Here is a 23,337-nt window from a genome sequence, read left to right as displayed (position 1 = left end):
GAGGTAGTGTTATGGTGCTGATCCTGAGTAATTCATTCATTTGCCAGGCAGACAGCTCACCTTATGCATCCATGGGTCTGCTAGATTGTGTTGATCTGCCACGGTGGGCAGTAATCCTCCTAGGGGATTTGGCTCTATCAGTAACACCACAGGCCATTGGCCGTGAATTCAGTCTATCATAAATGGGACACCTTTAATCAGATATAGACAGATCAGCCACAACATTAAAACCACTGACAGATGAAGTGAATAACATTGATCATCTTGTTCCAATGGCACCTGTCAAAGGGTGGGATACATTAGGCAGCAAGTGTCAGTCAGTTCTTGAAGTTGATGTGTTGGAAGCAGGAAAAATGTCCGAGCTGAAGGATCTGAGCGATTTTGACAAGGGTCAAATTGTGATGGCTGGATGACTGGGTCAGAGCATCTCCAAAACAGCAGGTCTTGTGGGGTGTTCCCGATATGCAGTGGTTAGTACCTTCCGGCAACAGGGTCATGGGCGCCCATGAGCTTATTGATGCGTGTGGGGAGCGAAGTCCAGCCCCTCTGGCCTGATCCCACAGAAGAGCTAATGCAACACAAATTGCTGAAAAAGTTAATGCTGCTATGATAGAAAGGTGTCAGAACACACAGTGCATCACAACTTGCTGCATAGGGGACTGCGTAGCTGCAGAGCGGTCAGAGTGTCCATGCTGACCCCTGTCCACCTCCGAAAGCACCTACTAATGGGCATGTGAGCGTCAGAACTGGACCATGGAGCGATGGAAGAAGGTGGTGCCTGGTCTGATGAATCATGTTTTGTTCTACATCATATGGATGGCCAGGGTTAGGGTCCCATCCAATCAAACATCTGTGGGATGTGCTGGAACAACAAACCTGATCCATGAGGGCCCCACCTCACAACTTCCAGGCCTAAAGGATCTGCTGCTAACGTCTTGGTGCCAGATACCACAGGACCCCTTCAGAGGTCTTGTGGAGTCCATGCCTCGATGGGTCAGAGCTGTTTCAGCGGCACGAGGAGGAGCTACACAATATTCATGGATATTAGTGGTTTTAATGTTGTGGCAGATCGGTGTACATCATATATCATCTGTTTCTTAACGCAATGTGTATCCCTTCATTCATGGATCGCTCACCTGAATGTGACGGGTCCCCGCATCAGATTACTCTTTTTACCGGAACAGAGCCGAGAGACATGAGTCATTTACCTGTTATGGTGTGGCTGATTGGGTGTTGTGCCTCAGCATGTCAGTGCTTTTCCACTGCTTGGTATTGCCTTTTCTGATGGGGAAACAACCCCGCACAGACGGTAGGCAGGGCCGTTTCATCGCACGACGGGACTTAAATGGCATCTGTAAGGATGTGACTCTCATAGGAGCACACCGACGTTAGTGCATGCAGCTCTGATTCATGACGCCACCATCACACATTTCCTAATTCCCGGGTATTCATTTATTGCCAACCAGAAGCTGCGTCGGTTGACAAGGTGCTATTTTCCCACGGCTGGTGGAACATTTTAAAGAAGAAAGCACGTGTATTTGGTTTCAGAGACACAGATGAGCCGAATTCCCTCGTCTCATCTGCTGTGTCTCCTGCCGAACACCACCAGACGATTTCAGTTCCCTTTTTTGATTTACTCCTTTCCTCACTCTTTTTTTTAATGCCGTCAGTGAACATGTCCCCCTTTCCCCCCTCGAATTGATGCGTTGTTCTTTACACCTGAGCGATACTTACCACGCGTCAAGATCTGAAGAGACGCCTCAATTGCCTTGCCGTGCTTGTTTAAGCTGCATTTTGATCTCAGCAGCCTGACATGTAAAAGGGAGGAAGTGTTCTCCTAAACCTCCTGGAAGTTGTAATTCGTATAAACAGTATAATTTGAACATTATACCATTCATATCATACATTATATATTGTAATGCTATCATTTGATCCTTGAAAGAAAAATTGTAAATGCCAACAAACAGAACTGTGTGGGTGTGTGTGGGTGTGTGTTTGTGTGTCTGAGATGTGAGAGAGAGAGAGAGAGAGAGAGGGAGAGAGAGAGAGAGAGAGAGAGAGAGAGAGAGAGAGCTATAATACATAAAAAGTATGCATTTAAAGCTAACTTGCAGTTCAATGTGTGTCTCCTTTAGTTGGAAGCCCTTACTGGGATCACGTAAGAAGAAACCGAAATGCTGGTTGGATGATCTGTTTGTTGTTTAACCTGTCAATATGTACATTTTAGTGAAGTTCCTAAACCCACTCCTCCTATAGGGGTTAAGGCCTAAATATTCCACAGAGCATCAGACAACTACAAGATGTGTCTGACATCAAAACTTCTTTTAGGAGGACATGGCTTTGGGGGAAGCACTGGGGGCTGGCTGGATGCTGAATGAAGGAAACCGTTTTATTTCATTTTTTATTCCCATTATAGAGCTTTTAGCATGAAAGCAATGAATAGCACAATGGTGTGCGACAGAATTCAAAGCTAGCTCAGTGCCCAAGGGGAAATTTCATCATTATATTCAGTTAATACTTTATAGGGAGAGCTCTGCAGCAAATCAGGCCTGGGGAGGTTGGCGTGTGATAATGAATCAGGAGATTTATGAAAGGACACAGATCGTCTCCTTTACATTCACAGTGTGTGCTCTGTGTTCGAGCTGACTGTATGGTCTCTCGGTATAAAGTAAAGAGAATCTGTGTGTGTGTACAACTTTGATTAACCCTGCGTTAGAGGACACGCCGCCGAAGGAAATATATGGCTGGCTGAGGAAGTCGTATGAATTTAGCTTCAGCGGAAAACGTGTGTGTGCATGCTTGCATGTGTGTCTGCAATATTGATTTGAATAGCACGGCGTATTGTGCTGCCTCTGAGCAGCAGGGTGATGATTTTTGCTATGCATCAATGAAGAGTGATTTTTTTGGGGGGGGTTTTGAAAGAGGAATCTATCATTTCGTCGGGTGCCGTTTGCAGCCGTTTCCCATCAGAGCTGCAGCGGGGAAGACCCATGTTTGATGTCTTGGGTCTCTTCGTTTTACAGGTAAACTACGCTAGCGGGAATCGCTTAGTCACTTCATGAAAACCAGGACGATTACAGTCGGTGGGTTGGTTCCCAAATTATCTCTTATTTTTTTCCACCGACACAGGAGCGAGACTACCGAGGAAAAAAACCTTTCTATTGAAACACCAGAGCGCTGCTCAGGATAGTACTGTTGCCCATGGCAACAACATCAGCACTTCCAAAGACAAATACGGAAATACAATATTCTGAGCTTTAGACCCATTGCAAAACATTACACAGCTTTATCCAGAAGCAGATTTCTATTTCCAATGCATGTCAGATTGGCAAAATCTGTGAACCTTGAATATGATGAATCATCAGGTAACAGGCAACAGGTTTAATTATGGTGGTGTAATAAGTAAATCTATGATTATACGATGACATTGTGAGTGTCTCAGCACCAAAAGCACTTTAAATGACAGCAGCATTATTATGGCTGAATCCATGTTGAACTCTTTGCTCTTCATCTCCAGTGAATTGGCCCCAAACGTTACCCTCCATCTCTCCGGATACTTTAGATGTGAGATATAAATAGCCCTTGTCTTGTCTTCCTGCCCTCTGTTTGGCGAGTCAATCCGAGGGCAGACATTTGTGAAACAAATGACGGCACTTTCCTGCCCCCACCAGGATGCCGGCAGTGGCAGGGGGAGCGGGGGAGCACTGGATGGCCTTTTAATCAGGACGCTTTGTCCACAGATTACCCGTCCAAACAGAACCACCGCCTTCTCCACTCGGGTCCATCTCACGTCAGTGCAGCGGGAGCGGAGCGTGACCGGCACCGATGGTCGCCCATTGTCGCGGCGCGCACGCTGTCATGCGACAGACACTGCAGGAATATGGGAAGGTCTTTGCCCCGAGGCTGAGGGATGGATGAAACGTGGGAAACGTTTGATAGGGAAGACGGCAGAAGTTGCCGTCGCTCAGCGGAGTGACAGACAGTTTGAAAAAAACAAACAAAAAAAAAAAAACAGCCTGACAGTGACATCCGAGGGAACAGCTCCCAGAACATAACGGCTTCATTATACTCCCTCTGGTTAGTTATTTTTCAGATATATATATATAAATAGATAGATAGATAGATAGATAGATAGACTAATAAGATAAAAAATATAAATGATTGGCATAATGCAATTATAAAAGTCGCAGTTTAGAAGTTTGAGTATATCAACCTCAAATGCTTCCCATATGTTCACAATCTTGAAGATTGGCCGTTTAATTATAAATATTAAATTGTATTTCTTTGTATTTGTAAAGGCACCATGTCAAGTAGTAACTTGAGCTTCAATGAATATGAATGTTTTATTTCTCTGTTTGATATTAGTAACAGACATTAGTAACTGCTATTTCCAGCAGATTGATTTGGTTATTTAACAAGTAAAAAAAATCAGGCAGAAATTAAAATCTCTGCTTGAAACATGTAATGAAGGATCTGTGACAGAAGAGATGTGCTAAAACAGCGTGGTTCCATTTCACCAATACCCGTGGATATTGTGTATATAAATGATTCAGACTGAGATGACGTGTGTTTGTGCTGGGATGCTTCGTATATAAAACATCCTCACTTCTCTCTCCTCTGCACAATGTGCTCAGCAGCCTCTTTTCTCCGCGTCGCCTGGGCCAAGTCGTGAAGACAAGGCAGGAAAGTGAAAGTGCCGTGATAATGCGGGGATCAGATTCTTCATTCAATTTTTTATAAGTGGCTGGAAAGCGATCCACGTTCTTGGGGGAGACGCTCAAATGAGGCGACGGTTTTCAAAATGACCGTCATCGATAGGTTTGGAGGACACTGCTGACAGAAGGCGACACCTTCTTAAAAGACATTAGAGCATATTATGGGAAATAATATGTTTGTTCAGTCACTGAGTCGGATATTAAGTGTGTGTTGTCTGTTGTTATTTAAGGTGACTTTTATTGTTATAACTCTGAATATCTATTGCGAGATGAGAGATGTCAATGAAGGTGAAGTTGGATTTGGTTCTGTATTTAGTTGCATGGTTGCAACTGCCAGATCCAATATATGTTGAATGCACACATTTGATGAGAAAACAACAAAGCAATAATGAATTTTTTTTATTGCATTTTACTCTCATAGGAAAAAGTTAATGTTGAAACAGCTGACATAAGGAGCCTAAATATGGATGGGTTTCAAAAAAAAAATAATCCCAAATTCCTTTAATTCTCCTCCAAAAAGTTAATTCTCCTACCTGTGACTCTTGGGTAAACTGATCATGAATTGTGCAGTGTGCGCCGCTCACTAGGTGCCCCGTTACTCAGACCTGAGCCACGGTTCGGGCATCATTTATTAATGTCTGCCGAACGATTCGGTTTCACCGGTCCGCCGCTGAACTGAAAACCTCCAGCTGCTCTGTACGCTGTTCACACTGTGACTCCATGGCATAACGCGCCTCCCGCCCTCCATTAAAGAGCGAATCAAAGATCACACTGTCCACTGCTGCCGCTCCATTAAAAAGAGAGAGAGAGAGAGGAAGAGAGAGAGAGAGAGGGCGGTGGAAGGGGGTGGTTGTCGGAAGAGAAAGAGCCAGGATGGATTTTGTGGAGCGATCTGTCAATTGGGAACGCTGTATGGCGAGCACGTCGTCTGGAAGTGTGAGTAGAAAACTCCATCATCCTAATGACTTCTAGGAAGGATTGGCGGAGCCATCAGGGGGAGACCCGTGTTGTGACAAGAAAGAGAGTCTTAGATTAATATATATTTAAAATTTGTTTTAAATGTATTCATTATTTATACTTTTTATTGTCTTTCATTGATTGTAAATCAGATATTAGAATATGCTAATTTGAATGTTCAATTACAATTAATTAATTCAATATACAGTTATAACAACTAATTATTATTATTATTATTATTATTATTATTGTTATTATTATTATTGTTATTATGATTATTATTATTATTATTATTATTATTATTATTATTATTATAATTGATGATAATAATAATACAATGTTTAAACATGAAGAGAAATGAGTGTTCTCATACAAGTGGAACAGTGAGACAAACATGCCTCCAGCAGTGTTGGACAGTTATGTGGGCAAACACACACACACACACACACACACACACACACACACACACACACACACACACACACACACACACACACACACACACACACAGTATTTTAGCTGCAGGACACATGTTCTAAATATATTCTTATACAGTAGGGCTGCCCGGCGGTCAGATAAATCCATATCCGTGTGGAAACACTGATACCCCTCAAACACATTGGGAGAGAAATCAGATTGCTTGGTCTGTGCAGAACACAGCATCAACTTAGCCCTGAACTCTGCTGTGCAGTTGTATAGAAGGAGGTAGAATTATGAGTGAATCATCTATTTACACATATCCAGATTTTTTTTTTTTTTTTTTTTTACCTCACCTTACCTCACCTGCTTCTCTGATCAGCTCAAGTGACCTCAAAAAAGCTTCTCTCAAATGTGTGTCAATGAATGGTCAGAAAAATGGACACGCACCTCACATGCAATAATTGCATGCGCACACGGGTTTCGGTGCTGGCGTTATTCTCAGTGGTACACTAACAGGGGAAACATTAAGAGGGAAGGAAAGAGGGGCTTTGAATAATAAATGCAAAGAGCCCTGTAACACAGCAGACAAGCCTTTGAAATGACATAACTTAGAGCCAGGGCTTTCATAGCATCGTCTCTCTGCAGATAAAAAAACAGGGAGGGACAAAAAAGAGGGACAGACAGCGAGAGAGTGTATGTGTTGAATGGGCAGAACGTCAACCAATTAGTGGGTTTATGCGCCGTATTCCAACCTGAACCGGTTTCGTTCCATGAGAAAGAACGGCCATGAAAGTGAGTCTTATTGGAAATCAACAGTTTTTCTTTGAATTCCAAAACGCAGGACACAGTCAGTGACTCTCTCACCCGACGGTAAAAACAGCTCATTCTGTCTGTCCTCCATCAACTCAGAACTCTTTGTGGCAGAGGAGTAAATCAAATAACTCCCCCTATTAGATTGTTTGTGTCAGCTTGTGGCTTAATGAAGATTCTGCTGACACCCGGCAACAATAACTAATTTCATGGCTCTCAAAGCGCAAGAGTGAGACACGACACCTCTCTGAGTGTCTGGCTTGCTGAATTGATTGATTTGCATTCATGGATGAATTGGTGCTCGTGAAACATTGCTTGTCCATTGCAATCAGTTATTCACCTTGACTTGCTTCAGCCTTTTGGACTTTTATGTTCACACATGTTTTTGGGGTTTATTTTTTCCAGCAAGTATTTCTTTAATTGTTTTTTTATCAGAATGAAGAAATACTCGACGCGTGGAGAGTAGAAGCTGTTGCAATTATGACATAATCGCCTTGATCGCAATTGTTTTGCATTTCAGTTGGGTTGAGTTGAGGAAAACTTTCGAAGTTTTCGAGAATTCGAATTTCGAAGCTCAGTGACAATAAACGGCTCTTCTCCATAAGGTGGATGTGTGTTAGTACACTGTTATTACACTTTTATAGGCCTAAACGATATAATACAATGATAATGGTATAAATGGAGAAAACACACAGTTCGATTATAAATCAATTATTTGTTTGATAATTAACCATAAACTACACTTTCACGATGGCGACAGTCCTATGTTGAAGAAAAGCGATTTTGGAAAGTGAATTAAGTGAATTATTTTGTTTCCTATTGACAGTGGTGGTGTGGACTGTGGATAGCAATCACAGTCTACAGCCAAACATTACGGCATTGGTACCGCCACCTCTGATCACCAACGCGTAATGCCCCCCTCCCTCTCTCTCCAGCCACAGAACCAAATCCTCGGGCTGGCCCCCTCCTGCAGGGACCTGGAGCTCCGCACAGGGACCCCCCAATGGATGGGACATGGGCTCCAGTAGAGAGGGGCGGGACTGCTACATCAAGTAAGCATGCAGAAGGCTCCGGGTGCTTATCGCCTGGTCGGGGGGGGGTCGGGTCTCTATTCTCTCTCTCCCTTTTCTCTCTCTCTCTCTCTCTCTCTCTCTCTCTCTCCCTCTCTCTTTCTTTCTTCCCCACATGTTTGGGAGGCTTTGGCAACCTGTGATTATTCTTGCCACGTCACAGCTTGCACACTTTGTCTCCATCTGTGCATGCCGAATACTGATTCCCTGCTCCTTCCACTGCTGCGCAGCTCCCGCCACTGCCCGCTCGCGTGCACACACAGACACACACACACGCGCGCGCGCACACACGCTCGCAGAGGCATACACACTTCTTGCATGAAGCCGCCTGAGCTCAGAAGAGCAGAGACGGGCTTTGCGAGGGAGAGTGTGTGCCGCTGCTGCTGCCGCTGCTGCTGCCGCTGCTGCTGCTGCTGCTGCTGCTGCTGCTGCTGCTGATGATGGAGGGATCCCCTGCAACAGGGACTGGTTTGGATGTGACACTCTCCGTCTTTTATCGGCGTCGTGATTGATCCACAGGCTGCTGTGGAGATCTGTGCGGACAGGTAAAAATAAACTCTCTTTTCATCATGCAGCATTTTATTTCTCTCAAAGTCATCTCTCATTGATCAGCCGAATGCTGCTGAGATGGTCCGGTGTAACAAGTGAGCGTTATTGTTCTGCGTTGTGTACAGCTGGATTAAGAAAAAAATACATATTCCTCTTGTGGTATCTTAAAAAACACTGAGGCGTGAGTATGCATTCACTACAGGATCTAAAAATATTTTGGCCTTCATGCACCGCCTCCAAATGCAACATTATTTACTCACTCGTTCCCCTTTTGTTATGTTGATTTCATGTGCAGTTCAATTTTTTAAAAAAAGAGCATTTTTGTATTATTTCGATTTTTTTCTTTCTATACATCTAAGTGGGAAGGAATTGTTTAGTGTGTGTGTGTGTGTGTGTGTGTGTGTGTGTATATATATATATATATATTTATATCTGTGTATGTGTGTGTGTGTGTGTGTGTGTGTGTGTGTGTGTGTGTGTGTGTGTGTGTGTGTGTGTGTGTGTGTGTGTGTGTGTGTGTGTGTGTGTGTGTGTGCGTGTGTCTGTGTGTGTGTGTGCGCGCGTGTGTGTGTATACATAGATATATATTATATTTGCTTTTGTCTTCCTTGCACAAGCGGAGATAGGAAAGTTGTCACACACGGGTTGGAGCATGAGGAGCGTGATGTCAGAAGGGTTACATAAGAGCGGAGGAACAGTGGCTGTGCTGGATGCTCAGCGTGTCGGGACGAGGCAGATCATACAGCCTCTTGGCTCCGGCTTTCTAAATTTAAAGAGCGCTCGTAAATAATCGAACGCATACGTGTGTGTACGTTCGTTCCGTTTGTCTGTGTGTGTGTGCGTGCCTGTGTGTGCGTGTGTGTGTGTATGGGTTATTGTTAGTGTGTGTGTGTGTGTGCGTGTGTGCGTGCGTGCGTGTGTGTGTGTGTGTGTGTGTGTTTGTGTGTGTGTGACTGAGCACATGTAGGCACATGAGTTCCTTGAGGATCCAGTGTAAATAAATTGTTGTATTTCTTGATTAGGAAAAAGACTAGTTTGTGTGACAGTGAGCCAAAAATAAAGCTCACCATGCACATTGGAGTTTTGGCACTCGGCAATATCAGATTTAATGGTCATTCATGGTGGGAAAATGTTGAGCAAGCGTGAAAAATGGTCAGAAATCTCCGTGTAGTGTGTTATAGTGCTCTTTAACATGGACATTCAATTTATATTAACATTATCATTTAAACGATCCTTTGAAAGTGATATTTACTTCCATGTATAAGTATATAAGCCCAGTACATTCCACACAGAGGAGTCTACATGGGAGGTATTAGATCCTCCAAGCAGCAGATCATGTCCAGGCCAGTGAGGAGGAATGACAAAGCCAAAACACTCAATCTAAAATGGCTGTGATCCACTGAGTGCAAAACAAAGCTTCTTTTTTTTCTGACTTGAAGCTTTGGAAACATGAAAGCAGCTCCTCAGGATCCTTGTCCGCACACGTCGTCATCAGATAAACCCAATGCAGCGTATAGTAATCTGTTCCCATGTAAATATAGCTCTATAGATGGAGTCGTCCTATAACAAAGGCTCCTAACCAGGGTTCTTTCTGAATCCTTGTTGGTGCGTGAAGCGCTTGCATTTCGTGCTCAGAAATTTAAGTACTGGAATACCTTGATTCAAATTTTTGTGCTGAAGGTGTGTCAAGTGTACTTGAAAGTCCTTGAGTTAAATTTGCAAGAATGAACGCGTAAACAGTAGATCTAGATAAACCTGGGTAGTTTCTAGTGGCTGCACTGGGATGCTGAGGGCCGTGAGACGCAGGGCTGTCGCTACGTCAGGAGGTTGGCCATCTTTAGCAGGTGGCCATGGTTGGGTACACTTCCTGCATGCGCAGCCCCATATGGCTCGCATTGCTTTGCAATCTGTCCTAACGCCAAGTGATATTAAGACGCCTAGTGAGATTAAAACCAACGTGCAAATCCAAACTGAATTATGTCTGAGAACCACTCAGTGAAACTCAAAGTCGTGTTGTGCCTTATGCAACACTTTTCTTTTCATTTTTAATGCGGTAATGCAGAAATGCAGTCGTGCAAGCAATGCATTAAGTTGTTGGACACAGGAAGCATCATATGGTTAATTTAGCCTTATTTTACCCCACAGAAATACATATATATTATATAAGATTTATTATAATTGTTTTTATTATAATAATAATAATAATAATACCTATTATTATTATTATTATTAGTAGTAGTAGTAGTATTAGTATAAAAACAATTATAATAAATCGTATGTAATTGTATTTCTGTGGGATAAAATAATAATAATAATAATAATAATAATAATAATAATAATAATAATAATAATAATAAATTAAAAAATAAATAATAATAATACAATTTAAATCACTATAATTGAAATAATAATATAAAAAATATAATAATATATTAATAATAAAATATAATAAAATATATGGTATATAATTCCATAGATTAAAAATGATAGCAAAAAACAATTCAATTGTATGAGGAATTAAAAAAATACAACAAATAAGACCAAAATAAACAATATAGAATGGGACTGTGTGTGTGTGTGTGTGTGTGTGTGTGTGTGTGTGTGTGTACGCACGCGTGCGTGTGTACACACATTCACACATTGCTCTATACCGCATAAGAAACTCTTTAAAAAAAATAGTGAACTTTATGATTTATTTTTTTGCTATTTACAGGTTTAAGCAGCCATTTTAAACAAACATACAGATGCCATCATAGGGTACAATTTTCTTAAAGACAACTACCAAAAAACTCTTGGAGTGAGAAGACGAGCAATGTCTAAAAATAGGACTAATTTAAAAAACTGGGTTGCTGATAAAAAGTACTTGAGATTATCATTATTTTTTAGTCTCTAGTGATTCTTTGCAGGATTGAATTGTCTCGGAGTTGCACTAAAGTTATTATCTTGCTGGTTTGTTTATACATGTAACCCTGAATTCCTTGGTTCAGTTTGGCCCAAAAATGTATTTGTTTGTTTGTTTTTTATTTGGTGCCTGCTAATCAGAGTGGACTGCGGTATGTATATTATATCATTTTAAAGCTAAAATATCTAGCACAAATAACCTAATTAATTTTGTTACGTAACTTTGAAATGGGTTATTTGTATGGACAGAAGCTCAGTCTTCAAACAAGGTAACTTTTGTTTTTAAACATATAATTGATAGAAACCAAATAATAAGTAAACTCAACACGTAATAAAATCCAAAGATATAGTATTTCAAAAACACTCAATGCAAAAAAAAATTCTAAAATAGGCGGCTATATGATTCAAAATAGTTGTAAATTGAAAACTCTTGGGCATCTTGACACCCAAGAGAGACAGTAAGATGGAGAATACAGTACATCCCTTATTGTATGAGGCCGGGTTTGACTGTTGGATTTAATAATAATAATATTATTATTATTATTATTATTCGATTTTGAATAAAAAATGAACTGTATTCCATTAGTACTGTATGGCAGGCTTCTGGAATCTAGTAGAAACCTCTTCCTTCACATATCTTGCAAGTGTGCCTCTGCTAAAGGTGACCACCAGTGTGTGTGTTCATTATCCATGCAGGCATCTCTCTCTTCATGCCTTGAAAGATTAATTGTTGGTATTTAGTGGCAAACAGTACATGTGTCAAGAATAACTGTGAATTACACACTGCTTTGTCTGCCCACGGCCCTAATTAGCTAACACTGCTGGCACCATGGAGAGCGGCTTCTGCTGCTGCTGCTACTTTGCTGCCAGATCGTAGACCAACACGGAAAAAAACACGCAGATCGCACAACACATAAAAACACAAACGTACACAACTAATTATAAGATCTCAGAGCTATGGTAAAAAAAAAAAAAAAAAAAGGAAAACTGAAATGTGTTGCTGTTGGAGCACGAGGTGAAGACAAGGTTTCAACCCTTGAAAAGAATATTGGTTTATTTCCAGATCTAGGTGGCGGGGCTCCTGGCATTGGATATTTTTTTCATGTTTGGTCTTGTTTAAAAGCATCAAATTCACTGCTGTCCCTTTTCTATTGAAAAGACAGAACACAACATCTGTTGTGTGGCCTCACACAGTTCAATCCCATTGCTTCAGAAAATATGTTTTCAGAGACAGTGTTGTGCATAAGCATATATGTATGTATATATACAGTATATATAAATGTATATATATCCGTACAAACTCAGCTATAGGAGTCCCTGTTTGTTTCCCTGCAGCCACGTCTCCCAGAGCAGCTCGCTGGAGGAGGTTCGCTTGGACGGGGACAAGTTCGTACCTCCCGCCCCCCGGAAGGTGGAGATGAGACGGGATCCGGTTCTGGGTTTTGGCTTTGTGGCAGGCAGCGAAAAACCCGTGGTCGTCCGTTCAGTCACACCAGGTAACTTTAAAAATCCGCCAGGGAGACGTGGGGAAGATGTGGATGGAGGAGAAACATGCTGGGGGGGGGTGGATCATGGATTTTTAAGAGTACCTGATCTGCCTCGGGAGCCTTGGGAATAAGGAGTAATGCTCTGACCTTGCGTCGTTTGTACCACTTAGCCCCCCTGTGTGCTGTGCGTTGGCAGGGGGCCCCTCGGAGGGCAAGCTGGTCCCAGGGGACGAGATCGTCATGATCAACGATGAGCCAGTCAGTTCGGCGCCCAGAGAGAGGGTCATCGACCTTGTCAGGTAGCATGACCGTCCAGGCGATGACAAACCCTTTTTGGGTTGAAGATTATTCACATGCTGTTATTCAGTGAATTGCGCATTATAATGCTGTGTTTTAATTACGCTTTTACTGGCCTTTCATTTCTCACGTCGTGGGTATAAGCCGGGAACTCCCCAGTATCGACTTCATAACTATAGCAATTTAAGAGGTGATATAAAATAAATGTCACTGATCAATAAAACATTTCGTCATTGAAGAGTCGCTCTTATCCAAAGTGAGAAAGTGTGAAAAGATATTAGTTAGTAGTTAATGAGCATGTATTGTAAACAACTGCACAATTTGCCGTGCCAGCGTTCACGTTATTCATGCGTCTTATCGGATTCACGCCACTGACACACGTGAAGGAGCGTCTGTGAGCGCTGGGCCCCTGCGTGACCTGCGCTACGGCTCCATAAATACTGGATGAGTGTAGTGGAAATAATGCCCACGCGGCGTCGACTCCATCAAAGTTCCCGCGGCCTTGACTGCAGCGAAGTACTCCGTAATTAGTTCTCGGAGTTACATTTATCGCAAAAAAAACCCCAAACAAACAAAAGAAAAAAATTCAAAGATTGTTTGAACTGAAACAAAATGTATTATTTTTTCCTCCTAATTAATCGCTAGACGTTGTCCGATAAATCACATAGACAGAAAGCGTAATGATGTTTTTTCTGTTTTTTTTCCCGTGCCGCCATTTCCTGCAGGAGCTGCAAGGAATCCATAGTGTTGACCGTCGTGCAGCCGTACCCAGTGAGTTCCTCCGTCGCATCGATTTCAGAGACGCAGAGCTGTTTGAATGCAGGGGGCTCGTGGAATTTTCGGCTCCGCGAATCCAACACAGTTCTAGCTGTTCTGACGAAAAGAGGCTCTTCTCACACTGTACTATCACATCCTCGGATGAACTTTACCGTGACGCCGTTTAAAAAAGAGCATGCGATGTGCCAGATGGTGCATCTCTCCTGACACTGTTAACAGTTCAGGAATTGGGTCAGTGGAGCTCGGAAATGTGTGAATAAACCACGAAATGTAGACGATAACTCTTCATTTTTAAGATTGAAGCGTGTGGGTGAAATATCCACGCGACGACTGGTGTATGTTGTGTTCGTCTCGCAAAACAAGTAAAACATAAAATGAAGTCAATAAATGCTCTCTAAGCGCTGATATTTTAGAACTTTTGGATTGAATTGTTTTCAAAAGATATCCCTGCATCCTTCATTTTGATCCGCCATTTTCCTCTGCGTCTCAGGGTCGTTGGGGGGAGACTGTGAGATTGAAATTTTTTTATAAAAAAAAAAAAAAAGTTTTTCAATGACAAAGGTTTCAACTTGAGAAGTAGTTACTCTTTGAAATGGGTTTAGTTTGCAGAAAAAAAACAAACAAAAAAAACTTTCTGGCATCCCAATAGGCGCGGGGGGGAATAAGGACAGCGTCTCCTCTAATCTGGCTCGTAATTGCTCCTATTTACCGCAAAGCACTTTGCAGGCTCAGCGCCGCACAATCACTTTAATCACACCTTCGCCGAGCGGAGAAGAGAGCTCCACGTGAAAAAAAAACAAAGATTTGGAACACGACTCATCGGCCATGACGAGTGGTCGAGCCTGTGATACTGATCATCTCTTTGTTCTGCCTTCTCTTTCCTCCTTTTGCAAGTCGCCCAAGTCAGCATTTATCAGCGCAGCCAAAAAGGCCAAGTTAAAGTCTAATCCGGTGAAAGTCCGCTTCGCCGAAGAGGTCATCGTCAACGGCCAGGTCCCGGTAAGTCACAGCGAGCGTGGGTCGGCTTAAAGGATTCTTGTTTTGAGCACGTTTCGACGCGTTCCCCACGTGCGTGGTTATTCTGCCAAGTAATTCACTTTCCTTCCACTGGCAAAAGACAATTTGGGTTAGTGGAAAACTGGAAACTATCTACAGGAATGAATGGTGGTGTGTGTGTGTGTGTGTGTGAGTGTGAGTGTGAGTGTGAGTGTGAGTGTGAGTGTGAGTGTGTGTGTGTGTGTGTGAGTGTGTGTGTGTGTGTGTGTGTGTGTGTGTGTGTGTGTGTGTGTGTGTGTGTGCGTGACAGCCTGGATGAATCATCCTCGTAAACGCTAGCCGTGCATGACCATTAACGGGGCAAAACGGATAAAGAAAAGTAATCATTAATTGATGACATGAATAGGCTCGCTCAAGTTTTACCATTTACCACGACATTCCCGCTGAGTCAGTGGAGGTCTCTGTGCTGTTTGTCTTTCAGTCCTTTCAGCTGTATTGATGTGGAGCAGTGCAGCGGGGCATGATTCACAGAAACACACAGACGTTCTCCCTCAGGGGGCTTTTTAATTTGCCCGTTCACATAAAGCAGCACGTTAATAACCAAAATCTACAACTATCCTACACACGCTTCTGCTTTTTTACTCTTTGGAGGAGCCGTGACTATTTCTCGCGCACCGGCACGTCTCACAAGCTGCCGGTGTCTGTTCTCCCCTCTCAAGTCGACAAATCAACCGGATATATTGTAAAATATGTCATATTATATTGAGTCGGAGCAGACTATTTTGTTTTATTATCATAACGGACAAGATGCGAGCTCCGGTTCGGGGTTCCCATAACGCCGTTGACCACGGGGGACTGGCAGGGGATTTCTTTAGATCGTGGACCTCCTTGGTTGCGCTTTCTATTTTACACATTTTTGGTGTAAACAGCTGGTTTCCCTCATTATCTATCCCTCCATTTCTGTCCTCTCGTTGGTATTTTTCGAGCTTATGGAGCTTGTGCGTAATCACCGGGTGTCATGACATTTCACTGCATATATGTACGACCGTATGTGTATGTATGTGACAAATAATCTCTTGAATTTGAACTTGAACTTAAAGGCTGCTGCCCGCGCTCGCTCTCACAGGAACTCGGGAATCTGTCATTCGAGTCGGTGGTCAGCGTGTTAACAGAACATAAAAACGACCGTACTTCAGCGAGTACTTCGAGACGACAGTAGGCGTGTTTTTAAATCCATACAACGGGAACGTTGCTCACCCTTCAGCGGTGGGCGCCACCATGTCGTCGTGACGTCAGGTCAGTTATCTTGGTAAACTCAGGCGCGAGCGGTGGGCCCTGAAATTCCAAGAAAAACGCCCGTTCCTTTACACTCTTCAGAGTACGAGGTTGGATTTTTCAGAGTTCAGACTTCAATGGAACGCAGCATTAGCTGTTCTACACACATGTGAGGAGCCTTACTTTCATATAGACTGATCAGCCACAACATTAAAACCACTGACAGGTGAAGTGAATAACATTGATCATTTAGTTACAATGGCACCGTTCAAGGGATGGGATGTATTAGGCAGCGCGTGAACAGTCAGTTCTTGAAGTTGACGTGTTGGAAGCAGGAAAAATGGACAAGCGTAAAGATCTGAGCGACTTTGACAAGGGCCAAATTGTGATGGCTTGACGACTGGGTCAGAGCATCTCCAAAACGTCAGGTCTTGTGGGGTGTTCCCGGTATGCAGTGGTTAGTACCTTTCAAAAGTGGTCCGAGGAAGGACAACCGGTGAACCGGAAACAGGGCCATGGGCTCATTGATGCATGTGGGGAGTGAAGTGTAGTCCGTCTGGTCCAATCCCACAGAAGAGCCACTGTAGCACAATTTGGTGAAAAAGTTAGTGTTGCTATGATAGAAAGGTGTCAGAACACACAGTGCATCACAGCTTGCTGTGGGGCAGAGTGCCCAATATCGACCCCTGTCCACCTCCCAAAGCTCCCACAATGGGCATGTGAGCGTCAGGACTGGACCATGGAGCAACGGAAGAAGGTGGTGCCTGGTCTGATGAATCACATGTTCTACATCATGTGGATGGTCGGGGTTAGGGTCCAATCCAATCAAACATCTGTGGGATGTCCTGAAACAACAATCACCTCACAACTTCCTGGACTTAAAGGATCTGCTGCTAACGTCTTGGTGCCAGATACCACAGGACCCCTTCAGAGGTCTTGTGGAGTCCATGCCTCGACCGACCAGAGCTGTTTTGGCGGTACTAGGGGGAGCTACACAATATTAAGTTCAAGTTCAAGAGATTATTTGTCACATACATATACAGTAAATACGGTCATGCATATATGAAGTGAAATGTATTCGTGGTTATAAGTGGTGGTTATAATGTGATGGCTGATCGGTTCTTTATCTTCTTTCGTTCTATATTATAAAGCAGATTTATAACCCCCCGCCAACATGACTAAGGGGGGTACCGGCACTTTTTTTTTCCCCACTTCAAGCACTGATCCTATTTTATTTCAAGGATGTACTGTACTTATTTACTAATACATTATTTATTTTAAATAATAATAAGAAGAAGAAGAAGAAGAAGAAGAAGAAGAAGAATTTATTATAATGTATAGTATAAGATTAGATAAAATAACATAATAATTATGTAATATATATATAATAATAATTCCCCGGGGAATTACAGTATAACAATTTACACCCCAAATAAGAGTTATTAATACCAAACATGCACTTGAATATGGAGTATAATAATGACATCTCATTTGTGTCTCCCTTCCATTCCCTCTCCAGGAAACGATGAAAGACAACTCTCTCCTCTTCATGCCAAATGTGCTGAAGGTGTATCTTGAAAACGGGCAAACCAAATCCTTTAAATTTGACAGTAACACGTCCATTAAGGTGAGTCGAGCTACGTGGCTCACTTTGAAAGGTTTCGAAGAGAATTGCAAAATCTTAAGGTGCAAAAATGTTAAATGTAAACTGCCATATTATTCCCAACCGTCTGTAAATCAAATATATTTTCATGTACAAATTGCATTGTCCATTTCCTCTCGTGTGAAAGGACGTGATCTTGACCCTGCAAGAGAAGCTGTCCATTAAGAGCATCGAGCACTTTTCCCTCATGCTGGAGCAGCGAGCCGACGGCTCGGCCAGCAAGCTGATGCTGCTGCACGAGCAGGAGATGCTCACTCAGGTGGGGACGGCTTTTCAAGTTTCCCCGTTTTTTTAACACCGTAGCAGCGACAAAGGCGATTACGCCGAGAGATAAGACACGGAGGCCTCTCCCCGTGCTCAGGGGAACATTAATCACTGTGACATGGCAGTTTGTCTTCACCTTCCTATCTTTATAATAAAGCCGACACGACATGTTTAAATCAACCCCCCCTGTTAAAAGTTTATCTCGGCCTAATTGTCAGCAATTTCCCGCACTCGCAAAATGAATATACTGTATATATTTTCCGGCGACCGATGGGATGTCACTTGTCGCCCTCTCGTTGCTCCAGGTGACACAGAGGCCGGGGTCGCACAAGATGAAATGCTTCTTCCGCATCAGCTTCGTGCCGAAGGACCCGGTCGAGCTGCTCAGGAGAGACGCGGTAGCATTCGAGTACCTCTACGTTCAGGTGAATGTCCGGACGACGCCCGCGATTTCCCTGAAACGCTGCGCCCGACGGCGTCTGCGCCGCTTTCTTCGGGAACGTCCGTAACGTGGCTATAGCCCCTCATGCCGTACTGTAGGTGTTGGATTGCTTTACGCGTGATGGCGAGCGGGACGATAAGTGGCGGCGTGATCCCTTCCCCGCTCATCTCTCCGTCTCCTCCAGAGCTGCAACGACGTGGTGCTGGAGAGATTTGGGTCAGAGCTGAAATACGACACGGCGCTGCGTCTGGCCGCCCTGCAGATGTACATCCTCACCATCAACACCAAGCAGTCGCAGAAGGTTTCCCTCAAGTACATTGAGTGAGTTACACATCGTGACATCGGGGGTTTTTTTTCTCGATTTTAATGATGCTCCCTTGTCTGGCATGAATATAAATATGCTAATCATCTGCCCGCGCGTCTATGGCTTGGCTGGATTATTATGCCCCGTTGAATGATTACCGTTATCGCTGTTCCTTAATCGATGCTCGGCCTCTGCCTGAGCGAGGTTATTAATCGCTGTCGGGAAATGATGAGTTGACTTGTCTTGTGTTGCTCCGGAGTGAAAGATATTTCTTGTGTGTGTATGTGTGTGTGTGTGTGTGTGTGTGTGTGTGTGTGCGCGCTGTGGCTCCTGCAGGAAGGAGTGGGGTCTGGCATTGTTCCTGCCTCCGGCGGTGCTGTCCAGCATGAAGGAGAAGAACATCAAGAAGGCCCTCACTCACATCCTCAAGACCAACCAGAACCTGGTGCCGCCCGGTAAAAAGGTACAGAACCACCCCAACCACACCTCTCCCTCTCTTTCTTTCTCTCCCGCTCTCTCTCTCTCTCTCATTGATTATGTTTTTCTGTTTCTTTCTCTTCCTTTTGCGCCGTTGCACTGAAAAGACTCATTACTGCCACCTAGAGGAATACTTAGTTGGGGCTCTAAAAAACTGCTGTTACCTCCACTGTCTGTCAGTCCGTCTGTCTGTCTGTCTGTCTAACTGTTCACTTTCCCTTGCAGCTTACTGCGTTACAGGCGAAGGTCCACTATCTGAAGTACCTCAGTGATTTGAGACTTTATGGAGGACGGGTGTTTAAATCCACACTACTGGCAAGTTACTGCATTTCGTTATCTCGCCATATTGCTGTTGAAATGTAATTGTGAATGTTTTTACTCGTGAAGTGGCTCTAATCCCGCTCACCTCCCTCGCCTGGGTCCCCAGCAAGGAGAGAAGCACAACGAGGTGACTCTGCTGGTCGGGCCCCGATACGGCATCAGTCACGTGATCAACACCAAAACCAACCTGGTGGCTCTGCTGGCGGACTTCAGTCACGTTAACCGCATCGAAATGTACACAGAGGATGAGAAGATGGTCCGGGTGGAACTCCATGTTCTGGATGTGAAGGTGAGCTCGCGGTGACCGTGCTTGATTTTCAATCAGCTCAGCTTATGAACATTTCCCTCTTTCTCTCCCGGATTGCTTTTGAAATAACAAACAAATAAATAAATAAAAACACTACTTTCAACTCCCGAGTCTATATTCTCTGCCCCTGTCACTATCACCTTATTCTCGGTTCTGCTCTCACATCCATCGTATGCTCATTGCTGTCTGCTTATCTCCCTCTTTCACAGCCCATAACTCTGCTAATGGAGTCTGTTGATGCCATGAATCTGGCCTGTCTCACGGCTGGCTACTACAGATTACTGGTGGACTCCCGGCGCTCGATCTTCAACGTGGCCAAAAGCAACAAAGAGAATACGGAAACAAGTATGTCTAAAATATTCCAAGTGATAACAAATCATTCTATACGGCGTGTTATCTCGGCACATTATGTGTTTTTTTTTTTTCCTTTTTCAGGTCATGAGGCGAGAGTGAAGCAGAACTACCAGGCCATCGAGTGGACGTACAGCACGTCCTACAAGGAGTGCACGGACAGGGGCGGCCAGCGGTGCGGCCACGAGTTCTCTGACCACGAGTGCGAATACGCGGAGCACGGGAGATGCGAGGGCGAGCCGCCGCCCGTCTACATCACCGAGATCCACCAGCCCCAGCACGCCATGCACGTGGCGGAGCGAGTGGACCGCTGCAGAAACCCCCACCCGCAGCCCCCCTATCTCAACGTCCCCAGGCCCAGACCCCAGGACTCTCCCAGGAGCGCCAAGGTCTCTTTCATTTTCGGGGATCCTCCCTTGGGCAGCGTGAATCCCCAGAACCTGGGCTACCAGAGACTGATGGACGAGAGCCCGGAGGTCGCGGACCCTCACGGCCCCGTGTACAGGCGTCTGGAGGAGGACTACAAGATGATGGATGCCATGGAGGACGGGGAGGGCTATCAGTACAACGCCAAAATCTTCGGCCCCACCGAGTGCATCGAGGAGCCGCTACTGCGGGACATCTGCTACGCCGAGACGACCGACGACGCCGAGGACGACGACGACATCAGCTGCGAGGAGGACGCCATCATGAGCGACATCGAGAAGCCCACCTTCCTCTCCCTCTCGGGCTCCAGCGACGACATCATCGACCTGACCTCCCTCCCGCCGCCGCCGGAAGGCAACAACGAGGAGGACAACGACGTGCTGCTGCACTCCCTCAACTTAGCCATCGCCGCCCCTCCCCCGGGCTTCAGGGACAGTTCTGACGAGGAGGAGCAGCAGCAGCAGCCGGGGGCCGGGGCCAGAGCCCACGTGGCCCGCGGGGATATTCCTGTGTCTCTGATTGACTCGGTGCCGACCCAGGGGGCGGAGGGCCCCGGGGAGCCCCTGGACGCTGCCGTGGTGTCCACCCTGCAGGCGCTGGAGGCCCTGGCTGCCTCTGAGGAACAGAGTCCCGTGCAGTCGGAGAGCAGCACAGGTTCTTCTTACACAATTGTAACATTTATTCATTAACACCGTGTTTCAAGCCATTCATTTTTGATTTGTTCTTGTTCATTTTTTTTTCCAATAAAGACCATTTTGTTGTATGTTTCCATATTGTGCGAGTTTCATTTCATTCTTTTAAGCACTTTGTTGCTGTATCATTGATTTTGTTGTGTTTTCTTTTTTGTGCATCTTTTTTTTTTTCATAATTTTAACATTTTGAACACTCATCATAGTTTTTACATAATGTTTTTTGACGTTGTTTCATAATTACTACTAATATAACAAGTTTTCAGATTTTTCAAGACTTACCTTGGCTTTATTGACTCTGTACTCTCTTACGCTGGTGATGCGTCTCAGATAAAGATGTTAATTGGGTGTTTGTCTTTCTGTGGCACACAGGTGTAGAAATTTCACGCGCGTTTAGTCCCGAGTCGTCCTCCGACTCTGGCAACGAGACCAACTCCTCTGAGATGACGGAGAGCTCGGAGCTGGCTTCCGCTCAGCGACACTCTGAGAACCACCTGCGGATGCACGTGGTCATGGCAGAAGGGTACCACGCCCTGAGCGAGGAGAAGACAGATTTCTTCACGCCCTGTGAGAGCGGAGCGGCTGCCATGCCTTACAACTCCCAGGACGCTCAGGAGGACAAGGCCAGATCCTCTGCCGTCTCCTCCTCGCAGATCCTCCACTCCGATGGCGGCGAGATGGAGCCGGAGACCATGGAAACCAAGTCGCTCACCGAATACTTCACCAAGATGCACATGGGCTCGGTAGTGAGCAGGCAGACAGGGAAGCAGAGGGAGGCAGACGGCGGTAAAACTGTGGGAGATTCCTGCGAATCCTCCGCCAGATCCCACATTAATCCGCAAGACTTGAGTAAAGAGGAGCTACCTCATCTAGTGGGGAAGTACAACGCATTCACCGTGAGAGATTCTCATTACATGAATCGGCTTGATTTGGGGCGAACTCACTTAAGGGAGCGGCATCAAAAATGGCAGCAGGTGCCCGGAAACAAAATGGCAGAGAATCTCTCCCCAGAATGTGTGAGTGACTCACAGGCTTCCCACACAGAGAGGTTGACGGTGAAGGGAGAGAAGCAGGACTTGGATGAAAGGAGCCAGCAGTTAAATGCCCATCTACGCTCTCCTTCCAAAGGCCCCCTCACTGCAGAGGACTTGCAGAATAATGAGCAGCAGCAAATCAAGATTGCGTCAACCGAGCCCGACATCACGCGGTTGTACGAATACCATCTGAACAAGCGCATGTCGTCCATACAGAGCGAGGGCGTCCACTCCCTCCAAAGCTCGCAGTGCTCGTCCATAGACGCCGGCTGCAGCACGGGCAGCAGCAGCTGTGCCACGCCCATGGATTCTCCCCTCTGTGCCACGGAGAACATGCACATGCTGTCAGAGTCCCCCTTCAAGGGGCTGGTGTACATGGCTGCTGAGGAGAAGGCCTATGGCCCGGCAGGCCAGAAGAAAGCCGGTCATCCCATAGATCCCACCCTTCTGAGGAAGATTCATGCAGCTACTAGTGCTGAGCCTGGTTTTGGGACCTTGCGCGACGGCAGCCATCGGATGCCCAAGATAAAGGAAACCACAGGTAAAACTAGACGGGATCTTTTCTGTGTGCCTTTGTGAATATAGCCAACACAAGTGGAAAAGGTTGTGCTCAGTATGTAGTAAAGTATATTAAGAAGCAGCTGCCAGACAGATGGTATTTAACAATCACTGACAAGTCATAGTGAAACCCTTACCTTTATATACTGTATAGTATTTACAGGAAGTAATGCAGTTTGCGTAAGAATGACAATTGTGAAATACTCTTGTCCTATAGATTATCTAGCCTAGAGGAAATATTTGGAGG

General features: G+C 44.8%; 1 protein-coding gene across 1 annotated transcript in view; it reads left to right on the top strand.

Annotated features, from left to right (window-relative positions):
- Positions 1-23,337, top strand: part of LOC307243691 (FERM and PDZ domain-containing protein 4-like) — a gene marked incomplete at both ends in the record, with an annotated part of 30,924 nt that overhangs the window by 6,267 nt on the left and 1,320 nt on the right. The window contains 15 exons of the mRNA XM_080018601.1: positions 7,838-7,954; positions 12,758-12,918; positions 13,106-13,208; positions 13,932-13,977; positions 14,878-14,982; positions 17,774-17,881; positions 18,045-18,176; positions 18,487-18,606; positions 18,808-18,944; positions 19,264-19,390; positions 19,630-19,719; positions 19,832-20,014; positions 20,242-20,377; positions 20,468-21,463; positions 21,871-23,073. Coding sequence (XP_079874727.1) covers positions 7,838-7,954; positions 12,758-12,918; positions 13,106-13,208; positions 13,932-13,977; positions 14,878-14,982; positions 17,774-17,881; positions 18,045-18,176; positions 18,487-18,606; positions 18,808-18,944; positions 19,264-19,390; positions 19,630-19,719; positions 19,832-20,014; positions 20,242-20,377; positions 20,468-21,463; positions 21,871-23,073 — 3,764 coding nt within the window. The remainder of the gene's footprint in view (positions 1-7,837; positions 7,955-12,757; positions 12,919-13,105; positions 13,209-13,931; positions 13,978-14,877; positions 14,983-17,773; positions 17,882-18,044; positions 18,177-18,486; positions 18,607-18,807; positions 18,945-19,263; positions 19,391-19,629; positions 19,720-19,831; positions 20,015-20,241; positions 20,378-20,467; positions 21,464-21,870; positions 23,074-23,337) is intronic.

This window comes from Zeus faber, assembly GCF_960531495.2.
Source record: "Zeus faber genome assembly, chromosome: 18".
NCBI lineage: Eukaryota > Metazoa > Chordata > Actinopteri > Zeiformes > Zeidae > Zeus > Zeus faber.
Note: the sequence above shows the minus strand (reverse complement) of the source record. Positions and strands in the feature narration are given on the sequence as shown.